Source organism: Propithecus coquereli, unplaced genomic scaffold (assembly GCF_000956105.1).
Source record: "Propithecus coquereli isolate 6110/MARCELLA unplaced genomic scaffold, Pcoq_1.0 Scaffold120, whole genome shotgun sequence".
Classification (NCBI taxonomy): domain Eukaryota; kingdom Metazoa; phylum Chordata; class Mammalia; order Primates; family Indriidae; genus Propithecus; species Propithecus coquereli.
Genome location: NW_012136081.1, coordinates 2,548,079 through 2,566,932, shown reverse-complemented (window position 1 = coordinate 2,566,932; position 18,854 = coordinate 2,548,079). Strand labels below are relative to the sequence as shown.

The window sequence follows — 18,854 nt, the reverse complement described above, 5'->3', positions numbered from 1 at the left end:
CTGGAGCAATTCCTCATGGAGAAAGCAGGCTCTTTGGACTCTGTCTATGGGGTCTGCCTGGCAGGCATGCCAGGAGGGGGAGGCTGCGGTCATGGCGGAGGCTATAATGTCAGGAACAGTGGACTGGGGGTTGGGACGCTTGGGCTTGAGGCCTGGCTCAGCCATTTACTATATGACCTTGGGCAAGTCATCTGGTCTCTCTGAGCCTCAGTTTTCAGGGTTGTAAAATGAAGATGATGTGGCAGGCAGAATAATGGTCCCCCAAAGATGTCTGTGCCCTACTGCCTGGCATGTGTGACTATATCTTACGTGGTGAAGCAGACTTTGCAGATATAACTAAGGTTAAGGACCTTGAAATGGGAAATTATCCTGGATTATCTGAGTGGGCCCAGTGTAATCACCCAAGTCCCAACCTGAGAAAGACTTGGCTTGCCGCTGCGGGCTTTGAGGATGGGGGATGTGGGCCATGAGCCAAGGAATGCAGTGGCATCTAGGAACCGGGGACGGCGCTCAGTTAACAGCCAGCAAGAACATGGGACCTCCATCCTACAGCTGCAAGGAACTGAATTCTGTCAACCTAGCTGAGGAGGAAGCAGATTCTCCCTTAGACCCTTCGGAGAGGGATGCAGCCTGCTGAAGCCTTGATTTTAGCCCGGTGACACCCAGACTTCTGACCTCCTGAACTGTAAGATAATAAATTTGTGTTGTTTTAAGCCATCGGGTTTGTGATTTGTTACGGCCGTGGTAAGGGAAGCAATGCTGCTTTCTGGTGCTCTCGCGGGAGCGGCTGGCACCAGCTGGTCGGACCTTCTGCAGACATAAAGTGGACCGAAAATAAGGCATTTGCAGGACAGTGAGTACCCCAACGAGGAGTGTGGGCGGTGTGACTTTGTTGGAGGGCCTCTCCCTTTGTCGCCTCTGCCTCTCCCCCTCCTCTGCTTGCTTTCTGCCTTAGGTGGCCTGACCCCTGTAAGTGATTCAACCCAGCTGACAGCCCTGAAGTCCAGATCCTGCTCAGCGTCATGAGCCCAGCCTCCGCAGCTGTCAAAGCCTCCCTAGACCATGATTTCAGGGCTGCTGCCTGTGGACCATCATGGATGCAGTGCAGTGGCAGCGCCAGAGGTTCATTCTGCGGCTGGGCATGCCCCTACTGACATCTGGGCAGCTGTGTGACTCCCAAGCCTGCCCCAGGAATGGTCACCTAGGTCCCATCTTGGCCCACCATTTGAGGCTTTCAGCTGCCCATGCCTTCCTGTGAGGATTTTGGCTGTCCCAGGGCCTGTGCCAGGTCCCTGTTGCCTTGGTCCACCCAGCCTGGCCCCCTTCCTTGAGAGGCAGAAGTTGGGTGGGCCTGGAAGCCATGTGGCCCCTTAGGGTCTCTGGGCTGTTATGTAAACTCTTCCTCTGTGGCTGAGGTTTCACAGTCCTGGGTCCCATTGTGGGGTCTCCTCTTCTTCCTCCACCTGCCAGAATCCATGGACATACTCCAGTCTGGCAGGACTGCATGTGAGAAGGCATCTGTGCCATGCTGGTACTATGGCTGCTGCCTGTCACCTTTGTGACTGGGAAAAGTCACAAAAGTTAAAACTGGGAAAAGGAATGAACAGTTGGATAGGCAAACTGGGTCCACATAGGGTGGGCCTTTTGTTTTCTTGAGTTTCGAAGCAACCCCAAAGGTCCAATGACTCAATGAATAGTAGTTTGTAATGTTGCTGGGACACAGGTGTGGCATGCATAGCCTTGCTGTGGGAAGGCCAAGGTGGGCTGTGTGTGGGGAGTCCAGGCACCGACACCTGCTCTGGGACTGGTGCTCGCTAATGAAAACGTTCGGTCATATTCTACTCCTGTCCTTTCACGAACCAAGGAATCTGACTGGGACTGAGGCACAGCCTCCTTGAGTGCAAAAGAACCACTGTCATAAAAAGGGCCCTTGATAGTGAGAAGTTGGGAACCAGAGCCCCAGACTATAACTTCTCTTAAATGGCAGCATCTTCAGCATCTACAGCCTTGCCATTTTTTATTTTATTTATTTTTACTTTTCCCCATTTTATAGATGAAGAAACTTGCCATTTTTTAAAACTTTTTACTTTTAGGTAATTCACGGGCAATTTAAAGACATTATAGAGAAAGAGCTTGTGTATTTTTTTTCTTTTTTGAGACAGGGTCTTGCTCTGTCTTTGGGGCTAGAGTGCAGTGGCATCATCATAGCTCACTGCAACCTCATACTCCTGGCCTCAAACGATCCTCCCGCCTTGGTCTCCCAAAGTGCTGGGATTACAGGTGTCAGTCACCACGGACGGCCTCCGTGTATCCTTTACTTAGTTTCCCCCACTGGTAATATCTTGCAAACCTATAGTAAAGCACACACCAGGTTACTGATATTGACACAGTTAAGATGTGGAACATTTTCATTTCCACAAGGATCCTTCCCTTTCCTTTTTATGGCCACACCCACTTCCCTCCAGCCCCCGCCAACCCCTGGCAACGACTGATATTTTCCTTTTCTATTAAGTCCTAGCTTTTATAAAAACTCTGCTTTGTCACAGCCAGAAGGACACGGAGCCCAAAGTTAGGTTGCAAGGCTTTGGCCTTGACGCTGAAGGGCGTGTTCTCTGCTGGAAGCAGGTCACCAGAGCCAGAACGCCAGGCTCAATGGGGAGGGGCGGTGCTGTCGGGGTCTGCGGGGACATTGCGACGTTGGCATGACGTCCCGTCTCCTCCACCAGAAGCTGCTCCGCACTGCAGCTACAATCGCCTGCGCTACGTGCTGGAGCCCGCAGCAGGAATGTTGCCTTAGGTGATTTTAATTTCGTCTTCCTGCTTATTTCAATAACGCAACCCACATTTCAAACTCCTGTGACCAGAAAACGGAATGGGCTCCAGGAGGCTTTTCAATCACCACCGGGAACTTTGTGGGACTGGGAAGATGGAGCCAAGCCAGAGTGAGGGGTGGAGGTGCGGGCAGAGGCCTGCGGCCGCGATAGGCCTAGGAGCCCACTAGTTGACAACGCCCGAGGGGATCCCGTTGCTAGGGGTGTTGCCGAGGAGGGGCCACGAGGAGCGGCTCACTTCCGGGAGGAGGGCAACTGGTAACCCGGAAGCGGTTGGCAGTGCGGCGCTGTTTAAAGATGGCGGCTGAGGAACCCCAGCAGCAGAAGCAGGAGCCGCTAGGCAGCGACTCTGAAGGTACAGACGGAGGGAGGGACGCCCGGCCTGGCTAGCGGGGGCGATGCTGGGCCAGCTGTTCCCAAAGAGGTCGGGGAGGCAGGGCGGCCGGGGCGCGTGGACGGCCCCTTCCCCCACCTCCGCTACCTCCCCTCCCCCTCACAATGGAAGGAGCCGCCGCCGCGACCCCCGGCCGGGCGGGAGGGCGGAGGTCCACCTTGGCCCACGGCCCTTCCTCCTCCCGCGCGCCTGGGGCGGGGCCTGGGCCGCCCCGCCCTCCGCCCAGCCCGTCAGCACTCGGCTGCCGGGGCCCAGAGCTCTCCCGGCCGGGTCTTTGCATTCAGGCGGAGGCCTAAACCGGGGCCGAACCGTCTGCCTTGTCCAGAGCAGCCCGTGCCCGGACCGCGTCGAGTTACACCAGGTTGCATAGCACAAAGGACCGTACAAGCTGTTCGGGATGTCGCGGCAGCCTGGGTTGTAAAGGGCTGCCGGTGTCTGCCCCTGACGGCTGCGCCCTTCTTTTCTGATAGAGCCCCCTCTTCTGGCCTTGCAGCCCCTTTCCGCCTGCCTAGGCATTGTTTTCTTAGTCTTCTGAGGACATGGGTCTTTCAAAAATGGTCCCACCCTCTCCTTTCCCACCTCTGAGTTGGGCCCTGAGGACAGAGTAGGTCACCTGAGTGGGAGGGACAGCCCTGTTCAGAGCAGGGTAGGGGATGGCTCAACACCCAGCTGAGAATCCAGGATGGCCAGGCCCAAAAGGATTGACCTTAAAAGTCATTCAACACACACACCCCATTCTCTCAGCACACTTGAAGGAATGACAGCTGGGAAACCCAGGCCCCACGAAGGGACTTGTTCAGGATCATGTAAGAAAGAGCCAGTACTAGAATTCAGGTCTCCTGGCTCCTCACCAATGGCCGCTCTTAGTGGGGTCCACAGAATGGACCTGCCAGGCTCACTGATTCTTCTAGAGCATTTATTTGATGGTATACCTCTAAGGAAAGTGGTGGTATTAACGCCATTTCACAGTTGAGAAAAGGTCTCCTCAGTAAGGTAGCAGAGGATAGGTATTGCGGTGAAGAGTTCAGAGTGGTATTAGACAAACTTGGGTTGGGCCACCCGTCTTTACTAGTTGTGACTTTGGGCAGATGACTTCACCTCTCTGCACTTGTTTTGTTATTTGAAAATGGGCACCCCTAACAATACCTAGGACAGCAGGAGGACGAAGGGGGTGATCAAGTAAAGTGCAGGCTCCCAGAAAGCTCCCCTCAAGCCCAGAACTCTGCTGCTTCATCTTGCTTTTCCCAAGAGACCCGCCCGGCCCTAGAGCATTCCCAGGCTGCTGGGAAGTAATGTTGGAAAGCAGGAAGGAAGGGAGTGTCAGAGCCGGAAGAGTGCGTGCGTCTGGGGGTGATTGCCTCTACCCCTCATTTTAAGGATGAGGAAACAAAAGCTAAGAAGGGGAAGGGACTTCGCCGAGATTACACAGTTGGAGGGGAGCAGGATGTAAGAAAAGTGCTTCCAGATTTCAAGCCTGCCCTCCTGCTCCTGGGCTGCTCTTGTCCCTGGCCCAGCTGCCTGCAGTGGAGATGGCTGAGACCCACTGAAATGCCTGGCTTTTTGTCCTTTTCTCAGGTGTCAACTGTCTGGCTTATGATGAAGCCATCATGGCTCAGCAGGACCGAATTCAGCAAGAGGTGAGGCGCTGGAGAGGGCAGGGGAGGCCGTTGGAGATTCCTAGGCTGGGCCTGAGGCCTATTGTCTGTCTCTACTTTGGAAGGCCACTTCTCCCCAGGTTACGCAAGGTATTGGATGCCGTTATGGAGGTCACTGTGCCACTGAGTGACCAGGCCAGCACCCCTTTTGTAGGTGTTCTGGCTGTTAGTCGTGGGTCACTCCATCTCCCTGCCAGAGCATGATGGGTTCCTGCCTCCTGCAGATTGCTGTGCAAAACCCGCTGGTGTCGGAGCGGCTGGAGCTCTCTGTCCTGTACAAGGAGTATGCTGAGGATGACAACATCTACCAACAGAAGATCAAGGTGGGAGCCTGGCCTTCTCAGGCCGGGAAGAATCCGGGGTGTAGGGGCAGGAGGGTGCCTGCTTCAGACCTGCTTCTTGCTGGGCCTGTCCTCTGAGACGATAGGGTGTTGGGGGACACCTCGTTGCTGGCTGAAGTGTGCAGGCTCTGGACTCGGACCTCAATTCAAATCTAGACTCTGCCACTGAGCAGTTGTATCCTTGGCAGGTCCTTCAGTGTCTCTGAGCCATGAGTGTCTTTATCTGTGAAACAGGGATAACGAAAGCATCTGCCCATAGGGCAGTTGGGAGACTGAGGGAGGTGATACTTGTGTGAGGTCAGGTGTAGGTTGGGCAGGAGCTGATGACTTCAGTGCTCACATGGGCTGACCAGGCTGGTGCCGGCTGGGTGGGGCAGGAGGGTTGCTGCAAGGGCGTGTCCCACAGCCTCCCTCCTGCATCTTTGTGGAGAGGCAGGCAGCAGTGGGGATAAGGGCCGCTGACCTCTGCGCAGGGCCCTGATGCATCACACGAATTGAGGCAAGTGCTTCACCACTCGCTGTCTAAGACTATGAGCTGGGGACTTTGAAATGTGACAATAGGTGCAGATAAACATTGTCCAGTGCACAGTGTGGGGGTTTAGTAAATGTTACTTTTCCCACCCTCCTCCCCAAAGGACAGAGATGCTTAGAACCTTACACCTGGAGGAGGGGGCTTCGAGTAGCCAGGCAGGTAACCCAGGCGATTGACGGTGGCCAGGTGGCGAATGAGGAGGACACCACAGCTCAGTGTCAGCCAGACCGTGGTAGGGAGTGAAGGCCCCTGGGGCAAATGGGAGTGTCCATACCTGTCACTCCATCCTTGCCAGATCTGTTTTTCCAAGAGAAGCCAGAAGTATCCAGATCTCCTGACTTAGAACATTGGCAGCTAATGCAAATTTAAGCTGTGTGGGCCTGCAGGCCAGATCCAGCTGTGTGTGATCTGTGATCTACTCAAACCCCTTGCTCGGATGTTTGTGATCTCAAGAGGCCTGTGGAGAGATGAAGGCACTGGCTTTGCAGCCCAACAGACCTGGGTTCAAGTCCTGGCTTCACTTCCAGCTTTGTGATCTTGGGCAATGCCCTGAACTTCTTAGAGCCACCTTTGTTTTCTCATTTCTGGGTGATGTCTTCTACCTCACAGGGCAGGGGCGAGGGCTGAAGATGATGCAGGTCAGGTGCTGGGCTTAGTAAGCAGGTTCCTGCTCTCCCCACGTGGCGGGTTGGTGGAGTGGGGCCCTCGTTTCAAGGCCTACCTGTCATGGTAGACCACCCCGGTAAAATTGAAAGGGTGGGGCCTCGGGTTCTGCTTGAATCATTCGGCCAGTGGATGTGCGAAGGACTAGAGCATGGTGTCTGCAGGGATCTGCCCCTGTGCCCCGACACCCCCATTCTGTGTGCTATGCCCAAGCCCACCTTTTCTCCCTGGGCAGGGGCAGGGCTGTGACAGCAGAGCCCAGGCAGACCTGCTGGGCTCCTGTGAGGATTAACGGGAGAACGGGTATTAGCCCTTAGCAAAGTGCCTGGCGCACAGCGAGTGCTCAGAGTGGCCGTTCTAGTAGCAACAGTGGTTTGGGCTCTTCGTGGTGTGCTAAGGGTTTAACATTTATCGAGCACATACCGTGGTCTCGGTGCTGTTTCAGGTACTGGAGATAGAGTGATGACTAAAACCACTAACCTCCAGCCCCCGTGAAACTTTCAGGTCAGGGTGGACAGACAGACACAGGCGAAGAGGGCACTAGGATGTGTGGTATGTCAGGGGTGGTAGGTGCTGCGAAAAAAGAAGGAAAAGGAGACTGGGAGCAGAAGGGCTTGCCATTGTCAACAGGGTGGTTGGCAGAGCCCACTGAGAAGGTGGCGCTTGAGTCTCATGGACCAGAAGAGGCAAGGGAGCCGGGAGACGTGCCAGGAGGGCGGGAGTGACTGGGACCTGGTGGTGGAGGGGTGGGGCGGGAAGTGCGGACACTGGGTGTGCGGAAGGTAGAGCTGAAAGGACCTGCCGTCGGCCAGGATGTTGGCTGGGACGCGGTGAGGGAGAGAAGTCGGGGCTGGAAGGCTCTGGGCGGGAAGAGCAGCAAGGCCAGTGCTGCGGGTGACTGAGGTGGGGAAGGGAGCCTAGGGCAGGAGCAGGGCTGGCAGGTCAGCAGTGCTAGGCTGAGGTGCCTGTGGGACAGCTCAGGTGTGGGGAGGGAGGACGTGAGGACTGCAATCAGAGCTGTGGGCTGAAAGTTCCATCTGGGGCTGTTTAAATTCTCAAGACCGATGTCAGCAAGAGAGCAAGTGTAGTTTAAAAGTGGAAGCTGTCCCAGGCCTGAGCATGGCACGTGGCAGGCACTGTGCATGGGTGTGGGTCATGACTGTCCTCTGGCAGGTGACACACAGGATCGTGAGAAAGGGGACTGTGCGGTTTGGTGGCAGCCTCGGAGGTAGGGTGAAGGGGTGGGGGGCCAGCCCAGGAGGAGGTATCCAGGTAGGGGCGTGGCCAGTGGTGACCCTGCTGCTGAGGACTTTGCCCCCGCAAGCGAGGAGGGCATTGGTGACCTTGGCCAGAGCACAAGCCTCCCATGGGAGAGGAGAAGTGGAGACAGTGAGGGCAGACAACTTTGAGGAGCTTTGCTTTGAGGAGTTTTAGGAGAGCACAGACTGGGGGCGGGGGGTGTAGCTGGAAAGAAATGTGAAGTCAGTGACTTTTTAGTTTTAGAGCAAGAACCAGCTGTACGTGTGTGTGGCGATGGGTCCAAAGCGGGAGGGAGAGAGTGGATGATGTGGGAAGAGGGGAGTGCTTACTGGGCCCCTGTCCTTGAGCCCGAGGGAAGGGACAGGCTGGGCCGGTGCAGAGTGGAGGGGCAGCTCGGGTGGCAGCTGGGACAGATCCTCTGAGGACTGGGAGAGAAGCCGGGGGCGGATGTGCTGGGGGCGCTGAGGAAGTCTCAGTGCAAAAGGACACAAGGTCACTGGCTGGGGGAGGGGGGCGCCCAGGCCAGGGGAGTGAAGCAGGCTCGTGTGGGAGGTGCAGTAGCCTGAAGACACTCCATTTTGTGTTGCGGGAAACCAGAAAAGGTTGCGTAGAGATGTACCTGTGAGTGGGCAGGGCAGGGTGTAGGAGAGGAGGGAGAACTCTTCTTGGTCCGGGCTGAGCTGGCTGTGCAGGGGGCCCCAGACGCCTGGCCAAGGTGGGGCCGGCACCGCAGCCCTGCCCTGACTTGCTCGCTTGCCTTGAAGTTCTCTTGGGTTGAAAGACTGGAAAAGCTGCCTTGCTCAAGGACGGATTCACTCACCTGTTTTATAAACAAACAGCCCTGCAGGCCCAGCAGCACTCTGGGGACCCGTGCAGACAGCTGTACTAAGTGCACAGCTTCCTGAGGCTTTCTGGGGGACTTTAGGCATTGGGTCACTGAGTGACTCATCACCGCATCCCGCAGCCTGGAGTCAGGAGCAACGGGTGGCAGGAGCTGGGAGCTCAGCTGCTGCCTGCTGTGGGGTGACCTTCGTGGGAGGCACTTGCCAGCCCTGGCTGGGCCGATGTTGACAGGCGGTGGGGGGTGCTGCCCCTCTGCAGGACCTCCACAAAAAGTACTCGTACATCCGGAAGACCAGGCCCGACGGCAACTGCTTCTATCGAGCTTTTGGGTTCTCCCACTTGGAGGCGCTGCTGGATGACAGCAAGGAGTTACAGCGGTGAGAGGCGGGCACTGCGGGACGTGGGCGAGGGCGCCCTCCTCCTTCTGGGTGGAGAGGAGGCACAGTTCCACCTCAGGCCAGACGACAGGCTGGGCTCCTGCTTGGGGCTTCTGTCTGAGCCGAGGATGGGAGCTGGCCTTGTCTGAGGTGGGCAGTGGTGGCTGCGTCCTTGCGCCTGGGCTGGCCTCTGGGGGCCCCTGCTCTGCTGGCCCAGGAGCCCATGCTGGGCCTCTCCTGCCCTGTCCCCCACAGGTTTAAGGCTGTGTCTGCCAAGAGCAAAGAGGACCTGGTGTCCCAGGGCTTCACTGAGTTCACAATTGAGGATTTCCATAACACGGTGAGCCTTGTCGCCCCTGTCGGGCTCAGCCGGGGTGGAGGGTGGTTGGCCTGGCTGTGGTGGGGTTGACCCTTCTCCTCCCTCATCTTGCCCCTGTCCCTCCTCGGGCACAGTTCATGGACCTGATCGAGCAGGTGGAGAAGCAGACCTCAGTAGCCGACCTGCTGGCCTCCTTCAACGACCAGAGCACCTCAGACTACCTGGTGGTCTACCTGCGGCTGCTCACCTCAGGCTACCTGCAGCGGGAGAGCAAGTTCTTCGAGCACTTCATCGAGGGCGGCCGGACTGTCAAGGAGTTCTGCCAGCAGGTGCCACCCCTCCCCCCGTCTCCGCCTTGGGCCCTCCCTTTTTTCCTCTTGCCTCAGGGTGGTGAGCTCTGGGGCTGGGGGTGCGTCGGGGCTCGGTGTGGCCTGGGAGGGGCACCGAGGCCCAGCCTGACCTGCGCCTGTGCCGCAGGAGGTGGAGCCCATGTGCAAGGAGAGCGACCACATCCACATCATCGCGCTGGCCCAGGCCCTCAGCGTGTCCATCCAGGTGGAGTACATGGACCGAGGTGAGGGCGGCACCACCAACCCGCACGTCTTCCCCGAGGGCTCCGAGCCCAAGGTCTACCTTCTCTACCGGCCTGGACACTACGACATCCTCTACAAATAGGGCCGGCCCGGCCTGCCGCTGCCCTGCCTGCCCTCCCTTCTGCCAGGCGCTAGACATGTATAGAGAGGTTTTTTGTGGTTGTAAATGGTTATATTTCACCCCCTTCTTCCTGTCACACGACCTCCCGTGTTTTATTAAAGGGGATGCTGGTGGTGAGCCGCGTGTGTGCGTGTCCCTGCTCTGCTGCTGCCTGCCCGCCTGGCTGCTCTGTGTCTGGCTGTCCCCTTACCCCCAGGTGGGTCCCCCAGCCTTTCACCTGCCCGTCCCCAAGCTTCCCCACCAGGAGTTTTGAGGGGTCCAGGCCTCTTGGGGACCCCTCCTGGTTCCTTGGAGTTGTGCTTTCGTTCCTTACGGCCTCCCCCTTCCCTCTTTAGCTGGCCCAGGGGATTCCATGGGATCATGGAAGTTCCTGGGGACTTGTCCAGGTGCCAGGGGTACCCACCCTTCCAGCTGTTCCGTCATAGGCCCCGCCTCCTGTGTTGTCCTGGCCAGGACCCCAGACCCCAGCTTCTTGCCCTCCACCCAGGGGTCTGCATGGAGTCCATGCGATGCTAGGGCCTGGCTCAGGGCAGGTAGAGGAGCTGGGGCACCCACTGTGCACCCCCAGGTGGTGCCAGCCTGGTGGGGTAGCCTTCAAACCTGTGCTCATCCTCAGGCCTATTTAGGCAGGGCTTGCAGGTCCCCAGTCTTGCCCCACCCCTAGCCCCCTGCCTGTGCCTGCTTTGCACCCCCTTTGCTTGGGCTATGGTGTCTCTGCATTGCCTGCCTTTCTGCCTTCACCTCTTTTCTTCCCCCCAGCACATGCAGGGTCTCAGCCCCCAGGCTGTGAGCTCCTTGGGGCAGCCCTCAATAAACGGAAGTGCTGCTGCTGCCTCTGCCGTCTGGCCCGTGCCTCCACCCGCCTGCTCACCAAGAGCTCTTGCCAGCCCCTTTCAGCCAAAGCACCTGCCCAAGGGCTCCAGCCAACACACCTCTGAGCCCCCTCCCTCACCCCAGGCTCCAGCCAGTCAGAGCTCAGACAGTAGGAGCTGCCGCAAAGTGATCTTTATTAGGCTCCTGGGGGGCAGGGGGCTGTGGGAAAGGACAAAAGACATGGTGGCCAGGCCGGGCTGCAGGCTTTGGCAACTTCTCAGAGCTGGGAGCGAGGTCCCGCAGGCGGGTCTGAGGGCAGAGAGCGGAGATCAGAGGTTGCTGTGGGGTCCCCTGGCCTCCCAGGCTGCCTCCCCGGCTTCCCTCGCCCTTCGTCTGGGTGAGCGGGTGTGTTAGTGGGCAGGTTAGTCTAGGGCAGCCACTCCGCGGGCCAGGCCCTGCTTACCAGTCCTGGTCAGGGTGGGCTGCGGGAGCCTCAGGCTGGAAGGCAGAGGACAGTGAGCGCCTGGCCCAGGGAGGAGGGGGCGGGGACGGGGCTGGCCGATGGGCACGCGCGTGGGGGGCGCGGTCACGTACCCACGGGGAAGTAGCGGGGGAGCAGGTGGCGGTAGATGTTCTCGTCCTTCTCAAGGAACACGCAGATGATCAGCCGATCCACCTGCGCAGGGGACTGCTCAGCCTGTGCCGCAGCCTCCACAGCCCACCCCTGCAGGTTCGCACCTGCCTCACCCTGCACCCCTCACAGAGGGCCACTCGCTTCTCTCCACCGCCCGGCGCCCTTGCCCAGAAGCAGGGAAGGAGGGGCCCTACGCCCCGCACCCTTGCTCCGGGCGATGGCTGAGCGGCTGGTCTGCCAAGCCCGGATTCAAACCCCAGCCTTGACCGGGCCCAGGCCCACCTTGTCCTTGTGCTGTTCCAGCCACTCGCGCAGCGTGGCCAGTACGACCTCGGCCGCCGCCTCGTTGGGGTAGCCTGGGGGCGGGGCGGGAGTGAGCGAGGGAGTCCCCGGCTCTGGCCCCGCCCCCGCCTGTGCGGGCACCCGGCCCCTCCCGGCGTCTGGGCCCCCCCTGCCAGCCCCTGGCTCTTGTTCCTTTTCCCTGTCCCACTCACCAAACACGCCGGTGGAGATGCAGGGGAACGCCTAGGGCAGGGGCGAGGGGTAAAGGGCATTGGGGACGTCGTCACCGCGCCGCGCCTCCCTCCCTCCCGCCGGCCCCCCCCTCCTCCGGCGCCCCTCACCGCAGAGCGGAGCCGGTGCTCCAGCAGCAGGTCCAGGCTGCTCTGGTAGCAGCTGCGGAGCTCAGCGGCCTGGCTGGCGCTGGGCTCTCCATGGGCGATGGGCCCCACCGTGTGAATGACGTCTGCGGGGTGGCGAGGGGGTCAGACCGGCTTGGGTGTCTACGCGGTCTCCTCGCTAGAGGAGCAGGAAACCGCCTTCTCCCAAGTTCTGAGACTCCCCCAGGAAGGACCCCACCCACCCGTGTGGGCACCGGCCCGCATGCCCACAGCCGGCTGCACGCAGGCAGCGCGCGCGCCCCTCCCCGCATGCTGGGAGCAGGGGCGCGAGTCGGGGGACGGGGGCGCTCCCTGGGCTCCTCGTCTCGCTTCAGGGCACTCCCGCCCGCCCCCGTCCGCTTTGGGGGTGTGCGAGGAGGCGCCTGGTCCTGGCACTTAAGGTTAAGAAATGCCCCCTGAGGAGGGCCCCAGCAACTCTGGGGGACCGCACCCCTAATGCCCCAATTACAGGCGTCCTGCATGCGCCCCACGGCGGCGGGCGTGTCGGGACTCACATTTGGCTGGCAGCTTATAGCCGCCGGTGATCTTGGCCTTGCCGGTCTCGCAGCTCTGCAGGGTCCGGCACTCGTCGGTGAGCAGGGGTCCGGCGGCCCGGTGAATGCAGCCGTCCACTGCGGGGGAGGGGGTGAGCCGTGGGCCCCCGCGTCCCTGAGGGGTCAGGCGCGACTGACCCGCCTTACAGCACAGGCTGAGGCCCATGGCTGAGCACTCCCCATCTCGAGAAGGCCCCTCGGCTGCGTTAGGACCAGCCACCGCGCTTAACCCCCGCGGCCTGCGGCCGCTCCCATCACTCCCGCCCGGAGTTTGTTTCATATCTGGGGAAACTGAGGCGCAGAGGAGGACTGCAGCCCGCCCCGACCCTGGCGGGAAGCGGGGCGGCCGGCAGGGGGCGCGCCCAGCCCGCCCTGCTGCTCCCAGCTCCGGGAGGCGGATCCGTCCGCCGGGGCAGGAACCGCGGCCCCAGCCGGGCCGACCGGGAAGCCCGCACCCCGCCCGCGCCTCCAGCTCGGTCCCCCACGCGCCTTCGGACCCGCGAGCAGTGGCCGCCTCCGCCTGGGCCTCAGCGTCCGTCCGCTCCCTAGGCCCGCCTCCCAGGGCCACCCCACGAGGCCGCCGCAAACTCTAGGACCCACTTCACAGAAGAGCAAGTGGAGGCCACCTAGATACAAATGGCAGAATCGATGCGGGGCGGAACCGGGTCTTCCAGCCCCTTCCGGGCGCCGCACCGCGAGCTGGACCCGGCCGCGCGGTGTCTCAGGACGAGCAAAGTTAATGAGCCGCCTCGTTAGCGCATCCGGCTTAATTGCGGCTGGGCCCGGGCTTGTTTATCTGAGGCAGCTCCAGGGCCTCGGGAGGGACCCTGGGGACCCCGCCCAGACAAACAGCTCGGGCGCAGCGGGGAGCGCGGAGGAGCAGCTCCTGCAGCCTGACCTCGCCCAGAGCCAGGTGCTGGCTCTTCCCTCATCGTCTGGGAACTTTGTCCTTTGCCCTCTCAGCGTCCACTGTCTCTTCTGGAGAATGGGGACCATGCCCCTTCCCTGGAAGAAGGGCCAGCGTGCTGGCGGGGAGGACATGGCTCATCTCCGGCAGTTCTGCCCACCCCCGGCCTGTGCCTGGAGCTCCTCGGGCACAGCTGCCTGGCGCTCACAATGCCCGGCGTAAGGAAAGGACCGTCATGTCCCCATTTTACAGATGCACAAACCAAGGCCCTTTCTCCTTCATCTCCTCCTTCCAGTGTCTTGGCACAGGTTCAGGGACACCAGCTGGACCACTCCCCACCTTTTTTCTGCTGTTTTCTTTTATGCCCTGTGGGGCCCAATTAAACCTAGTTTTTCGAGTTCACCTGCAGCTGGCAGCAGGCAGTTCCCCAGGGCGGCCCAGGGGCGGGGTGGGTGGATAGAGGGCTTGGGGGAGTCCTGAGAGGGGCTCAGGGCTAGGTCCTTCCCGCCCCTCCTCTCCTGTGCAGGGATAAAGGCAGCTGCAGCCCACAAGGAGGAGGCTGAGAGTGGAGCGAAAGCAGGGCGCCCAGGTGGTGCGCGACTTGGGGTTCAGGGGCTCAGTGTCTCTTCTGGGTGCGGGTGCCGTGGAAGCACCCAGCACAGTGTGCAACGGCAGGGACTGTGGAGCTGGGCAGCCTGAGTTCAAATCCCAGCCCTGCCAGTCACAGACACGTGACCCAGGGCATATCACTTAACCTCTCTGGGCCTCAGTTGCCCATCTGTAAAACGGGATGATAGTCGTACTCACCTCGTAGGGCTGTTGGAAAGATTGGTCGAGTTAATCCTTATAATATGCTTAAGCCAGTACTTGGCGTAAGTGGAGGTGTGCGTTACCATTATTAATGACGATGTGACAGTCGGGCATGTTTGCGGTATGTGTGCACCCAAGACTGTGCCGGGAGGTGGGTGTGTAAAGGGTGTTCATAGTGTATGGGTTGAGCACAGGGCTGTGTCTGAGCCCTCCTGGGAGCCTCCCGCCCTGGCCCAGCCTCTCAGCCGCCGGGCACCCGGCCGCCTGCCATCTCTGGGTGCTAATGCCCTGTAGGCGACCTTGGCCGCTGTGGGAGCCACGCGGAAGTGGAGCTCAGTGAGATCGGTGTTTCAGGGCTTTAATGTTTCCTGCAGAAGTGGACAGGCCCGCAGCCAGGCCTTTGGGGCTGACCTGGGGGCATGAGGGAGGTGGAGGGGGTTAGAATTGTGGCTGGCAGAGGCCTTGGGCTGAACTGCCCCCTGCCAGCAGTTTCCAGAACAGGGCCAGGGCCATCTGACTGCTCTGCAGGTGCCCAGGGGAGATGTTCCCCCAAAGCACAGATGAGGGACAGGCCCTGGGTACCCCCTGCCCTGCTTTTCCCTGCAATAAGCCGAAGCCCAGCCTGGCCCTTCTTGCCCACCACCTTCCCTGTCCATACACCAGCCTTCTTGCTCTCCCCTCCCCACCCGCAGTGCAGAGGGGAACCACCACCCTGCAGTCCTTGGCCATTGGCCCCAAGGGCCCCTCCCCCTTACAGCGCTCTCTTGGCTCTGACTTTGGGCCAAGCCGAGTCCAAGCTGAGTCCTTGGAGACTCAGAGGAGGAGGCAGCTTCCTGGGGTCCCATCCCAGGGAAATGTCCCTCCTTATCCCTTCCCACCTGAGCTGGGCAGCTAGAAGAGCCGAAGTCCTGGGCCCTGGGGCTGCCTGGTGGGAGGTGGTGTGTCCCCAATTCATAGGGGCTCACTGACCCTCGGTTTCCTCTTCAGGCCCCTCAGCCACCAAAATAAACCTCAGACCTCCAGCTCAACCCCCACGGGAGTCAGCAGAAAACCTCTATCTTTCCTAGGGAGACTGAGACTACGTGGGTGTTGGGACACTTCTCAGGTGTCTCCCCACCAAGTCGAGGATGGAGGACGAAGCCGTCCTCACCAGTGGCTGGAAGACGCCCCCCACTAAGGCCCGCGCTGCCTCTGCCCAGCAGCCCCTCCCTCTCTTTCACCCTTGAGCTACAGGGTCTGGTTCCTTAACCCCAGCCCTCTGGTTAAGCACCTGCCTTTTTTTTTTCTTTTTGAGACAAAGTCTCACTTTGTCATGCAGGCTAGATTGCAGTGGCCTGATCATAGCTCACTGCAGCCTCAAACCCCTGGGCTCAAGCGATCCTCCTGCCTCAGCCTCCAGAGTAGCTGGGACTATAGGCTCATGCCACCATACCCAGCTAATTTTTAAAAATTTTTTGTAGAGACGGGGTCTTGCTGTGTTGCCCAGGCTGGTCTTGAACTCCTGGACTTAAGAGATCTCCCATCTCGGCCTCCCAAAGTGCTGGGATTACAGACATGAACCACTGCACCCGGCCCATCCACTGTCTTATTTGATCCTCACAGCCCCCCCAGGAGGTGTTGTCATTGTTCTTGCCTTGTAGAAGAAGAAACTGAGGCATAGGGAGGGAAATTGCCCAAGTCACAGAGCTGGAAGGTTGGGTTCTTGGGCTCGGGGGCTGTACTCTCTCTGGGACCTTAAAAGGGCCTCTCTGTCCCTCCGCCCATGCTCAGCTGTCTGGCTGGTGTTCGCCCCTCCTCATCTTAGCCCTTTGGGAAGGCTCGTCTGAACCTGCTGCCCCCTCCCCACATCAGCACATGCCCCTCCCAACAGAGGGACTGCCCAGTGGTCTGAGGCCACTCGTCTTTCTGGACTGTTCAGCTGCCCCCACGTGGCTGACTGGCAAGTCCCCCGCCCCCCACAGAGAAACCACCCTTCTCCAGCCTCCCTGATCTCTTCCTCCTCCTCCCTGAGCCTAGTCCCCAGGCCACTCCTCAGATGCTGCTGCCTTAAGTTGGGCCCTGTCTGCCCTTGCCCGGAGCCCTTGGAGACCTCCTCCTGCCTCAACCCTGGCCTCTGACCAGCCCCTGGCCCTCTGTCCTGGTCCCAGGCACCTCCCCGCTTGGGAGACCCTGCGGTGGTGGCTGTGTGCACCCTGCCCTGCAGCTCCTTCCAGGACAGGGAGGAAGGCAGGCAGGAGGCCTGGGCACCAAGTCCATCTGGGGAGGGGGAGGCTGGGGGAGGGGGCGGGCAGGGGCCGGAGCTGGCAGAGGTGGAAGACAGGGAGGCTCTGGCGGGGCCATCAGCCAAGGCGCTTAGGATGCATCGGCCTCTATTTAGGGTGCTGTAATATTCATGAAGGGAAGATTAGATATTTAAATTTATTCAGCAATAAATGCATCTCAGTGGGGGAGCATTCCTCATGCTAAACAAACAAGCAAGCAGGGGCCGATTAATTATTTACAGGAACACGAGGAGGCCTGTGGCCTGGGAGACCAGGGGGGCAGCTTTGCCCCTGCCAGAGGACAGGGGCCTCTCCCCTACCCTGCTCCACCTCCACCATCCTGTGGGGCCAGCTCCTGTGTAAGGCCCTCTGGGATTTCTCTTCCCAGAATTCCTGGCCACAAGATTGCTGGTGGCTTTGGGCAAGTCACTTAACCTCTCTGAGTCTTGGAACCCTGGCCTCAAGAGAGTTTCGGGGAGCACTGAGATGCCGGGAGGGGGTGGGGGGACGGGGAGACTGAAGGCTGGGGATTAAGCAACGTGTCCAAGGTCTCACGGGTAGAGGAGGCAGAAACTAAGACCCACATTACTAACCCCCATTTTATACAAGTAGTGGCCAGGGCTCAGGAGGCAAAGCCACTTCCTCGGAGTCACACAGCAAAATACGGGGTGCGAGGCCTTAGCTGGGCAGCCCTCCCCCCTGCCCCAACATTCCTGGGCCCGGTGGGCCCCGCAGCGGGCCAGTGAGCAGGAAGCGGGCAGGGCCAGGTTCTGAGGGTGACTGGGGCTGGGCTGGGCTGGGTCTCCGGCCTGCCTCCCAGGGCTGAGCTTCCTGCCTCTCTGCTCGACCTCAGGCCTCCGAAGCGAGCCCCTGGGGCTGTGCAGGGGCAGGACTGCGGCAGACCCGCCCTGAGCAACGCCTGGCCCAGGAGCTGCCCAGAGCCAGGTCCCTGCACCCAGCTCTTCCACCCACTTGCTGGGTCACCTTCGCCTGCCTGTGCCTCAGTTTCCTCATCTGTACAAGGTAGTCTATAGTAGTGCCTCCCTCCTCGCTGGTCGTTGCCATTCAGTAAGAGACGCACCAAAGCGCCTTGCGCCTCGCACTCTATCACATTGTCACCCCCTCTTTACGGATGGGGGACTCAGGCTCAGTCACCAACGCCACAGGCAGGACTCCTGTGCCCCGTCATGCTCTCAGGGCCTCTGTTCCCCGGGGACTGGGGCCCACGCCAGCGGGTTTCCCTGAGAAAGAGCAGGAGGGGCTGGTGAGAGAGGGCCTGGGGGAGGCAGAGGCAGAGCTGGGGGCTGGGGAGGGGGGTGGCTCTCAGCCCAGGAAGGAGCAGGGGTCGGAGCCAAGGGGCCACTCTTCACCTGGACAGGGGCCAGGCACCTCCTGGGAGAGCTCACAGCAGCCACACCTGGTGCAGCCAGCAGCTGCCACCCAGACCTCAGGCACCTCAGGTCCTGTCCTGGTTTCCCTCTTGAAAGGAAGGCTGCAGAAATGTTGAATGCCAGGGCCGAGAGGGGCCAGGCCCCCGCGCAGATGGGTAAACTGAGTCCCTGAGAGGGCATCAGCTGCACCAGGGGCAGATGCCTGAGCTGCTGCACCCCCAGACCCCCAACCCTGCAGAGGGCAGGTGCAGCCATGAAACCTGGGTAAATGGCCCACCCGAGGCCCTTGTACCCTTGTACCCCGGCCCACCCCACACCCTCTACTTCTGGCTTCCATTCACCTCCTAGGCCAAGACCCTGAGTGGTACCCCCATTGTCAGATCTGCCTGTGCCTCTGCCCACACCCTCCTGGTCACTCATTCAATCAACAAACCCAAGCCAGCCGTGGCTCTGTGCTAGGCTTCGGCTCAGCCCTGGGGGGGATGCAGAGCCCACCCTCACCAGGCCCCACCCTATCAGTGCCAAGGCGGGTGGGTGCCCCAGGGAGAAGATGGATGGACGACAGCTCCGCGATGTGATCTGAAATTCATTACGGGGTGAGATCAGCTCCTTAAATGGGGATTTGAAAACATTAGGGCTTCATTATGTACACAACGACGGTGCCTCATTCATCATGCAAAAATCGCTCCCGTTATTAAAAATCCTCATGGCAGCTGCATGCAGGGGCTAGGTGGCATCTTGCCTGCTGGGGGCGGAGCAACAGCCCCACAGGCCTGCCCGGCCTTCACTGTGGCCATGGGGCAGTCCCCACCTGGGCACCGAGTCCCACCGCTGCTCTTACCCAGGGTGGGGGTGGGCAAGGTTCAGCTCCAGGGGCTTGGTGCCTCGGTTTCTTC

At 60.1% G+C, this 18,854-nt stretch overlaps 2 protein-coding genes across 2 annotated transcripts in view; one reads left to right on the top strand and one right to left on the bottom strand.

The window, feature by feature from the left end:
• Nucleotides 1-3,087: 3,087 nt before the first annotated feature.
• On the top strand, nt 3,088-10,759 carry OTUB1 (OTU deubiquitinase, ubiquitin aldehyde binding 1). The gene is made up of 7 exons (XM_012665392.1): nt 3,088-3,186; nt 4,801-4,862; nt 5,105-5,203; nt 8,778-8,896; nt 9,152-9,236; nt 9,350-9,544; nt 9,693-10,759. The coding sequence occupies exons 1-7, from the start codon at nt 3,129-3,131 to the stop codon at nt 9,888-9,890; spliced, it is 816 nt and encodes a 271-aa protein (XP_012520846.1). The 5' UTR covers nt 3,088-3,128; the 3' UTR covers nt 9,891-10,759.
• A 160-nt stretch (nt 10,760-10,919) lies between these two features.
• MACROD1 (MACRO domain containing 1) overlaps nt 10,920-18,854 on the bottom strand; it is a 145,398-nt gene continuing 137,463 nt past the window's right edge. The window contains exons 5-11 of the mRNA XM_012665391.1: nt 12,551-12,667; nt 12,000-12,121; nt 11,871-11,901; nt 11,659-11,732; nt 11,337-11,418; nt 11,206-11,240; nt 10,920-11,051 (exon numbers count right to left, since the gene is read on the bottom strand). Of these exons, the coding sequence (XP_012520845.1) occupies nt 11,236-11,240; nt 11,337-11,418; nt 11,659-11,732; nt 11,871-11,901; nt 12,000-12,121; nt 12,551-12,667 (431 nt within the window). The 3' untranslated portion in view covers nt 10,920-11,051; nt 11,206-11,235. The remainder of the gene's footprint in view (nt 11,052-11,205; nt 11,241-11,336; nt 11,419-11,658; nt 11,733-11,870; nt 11,902-11,999; nt 12,122-12,550; nt 12,668-18,854) is intronic.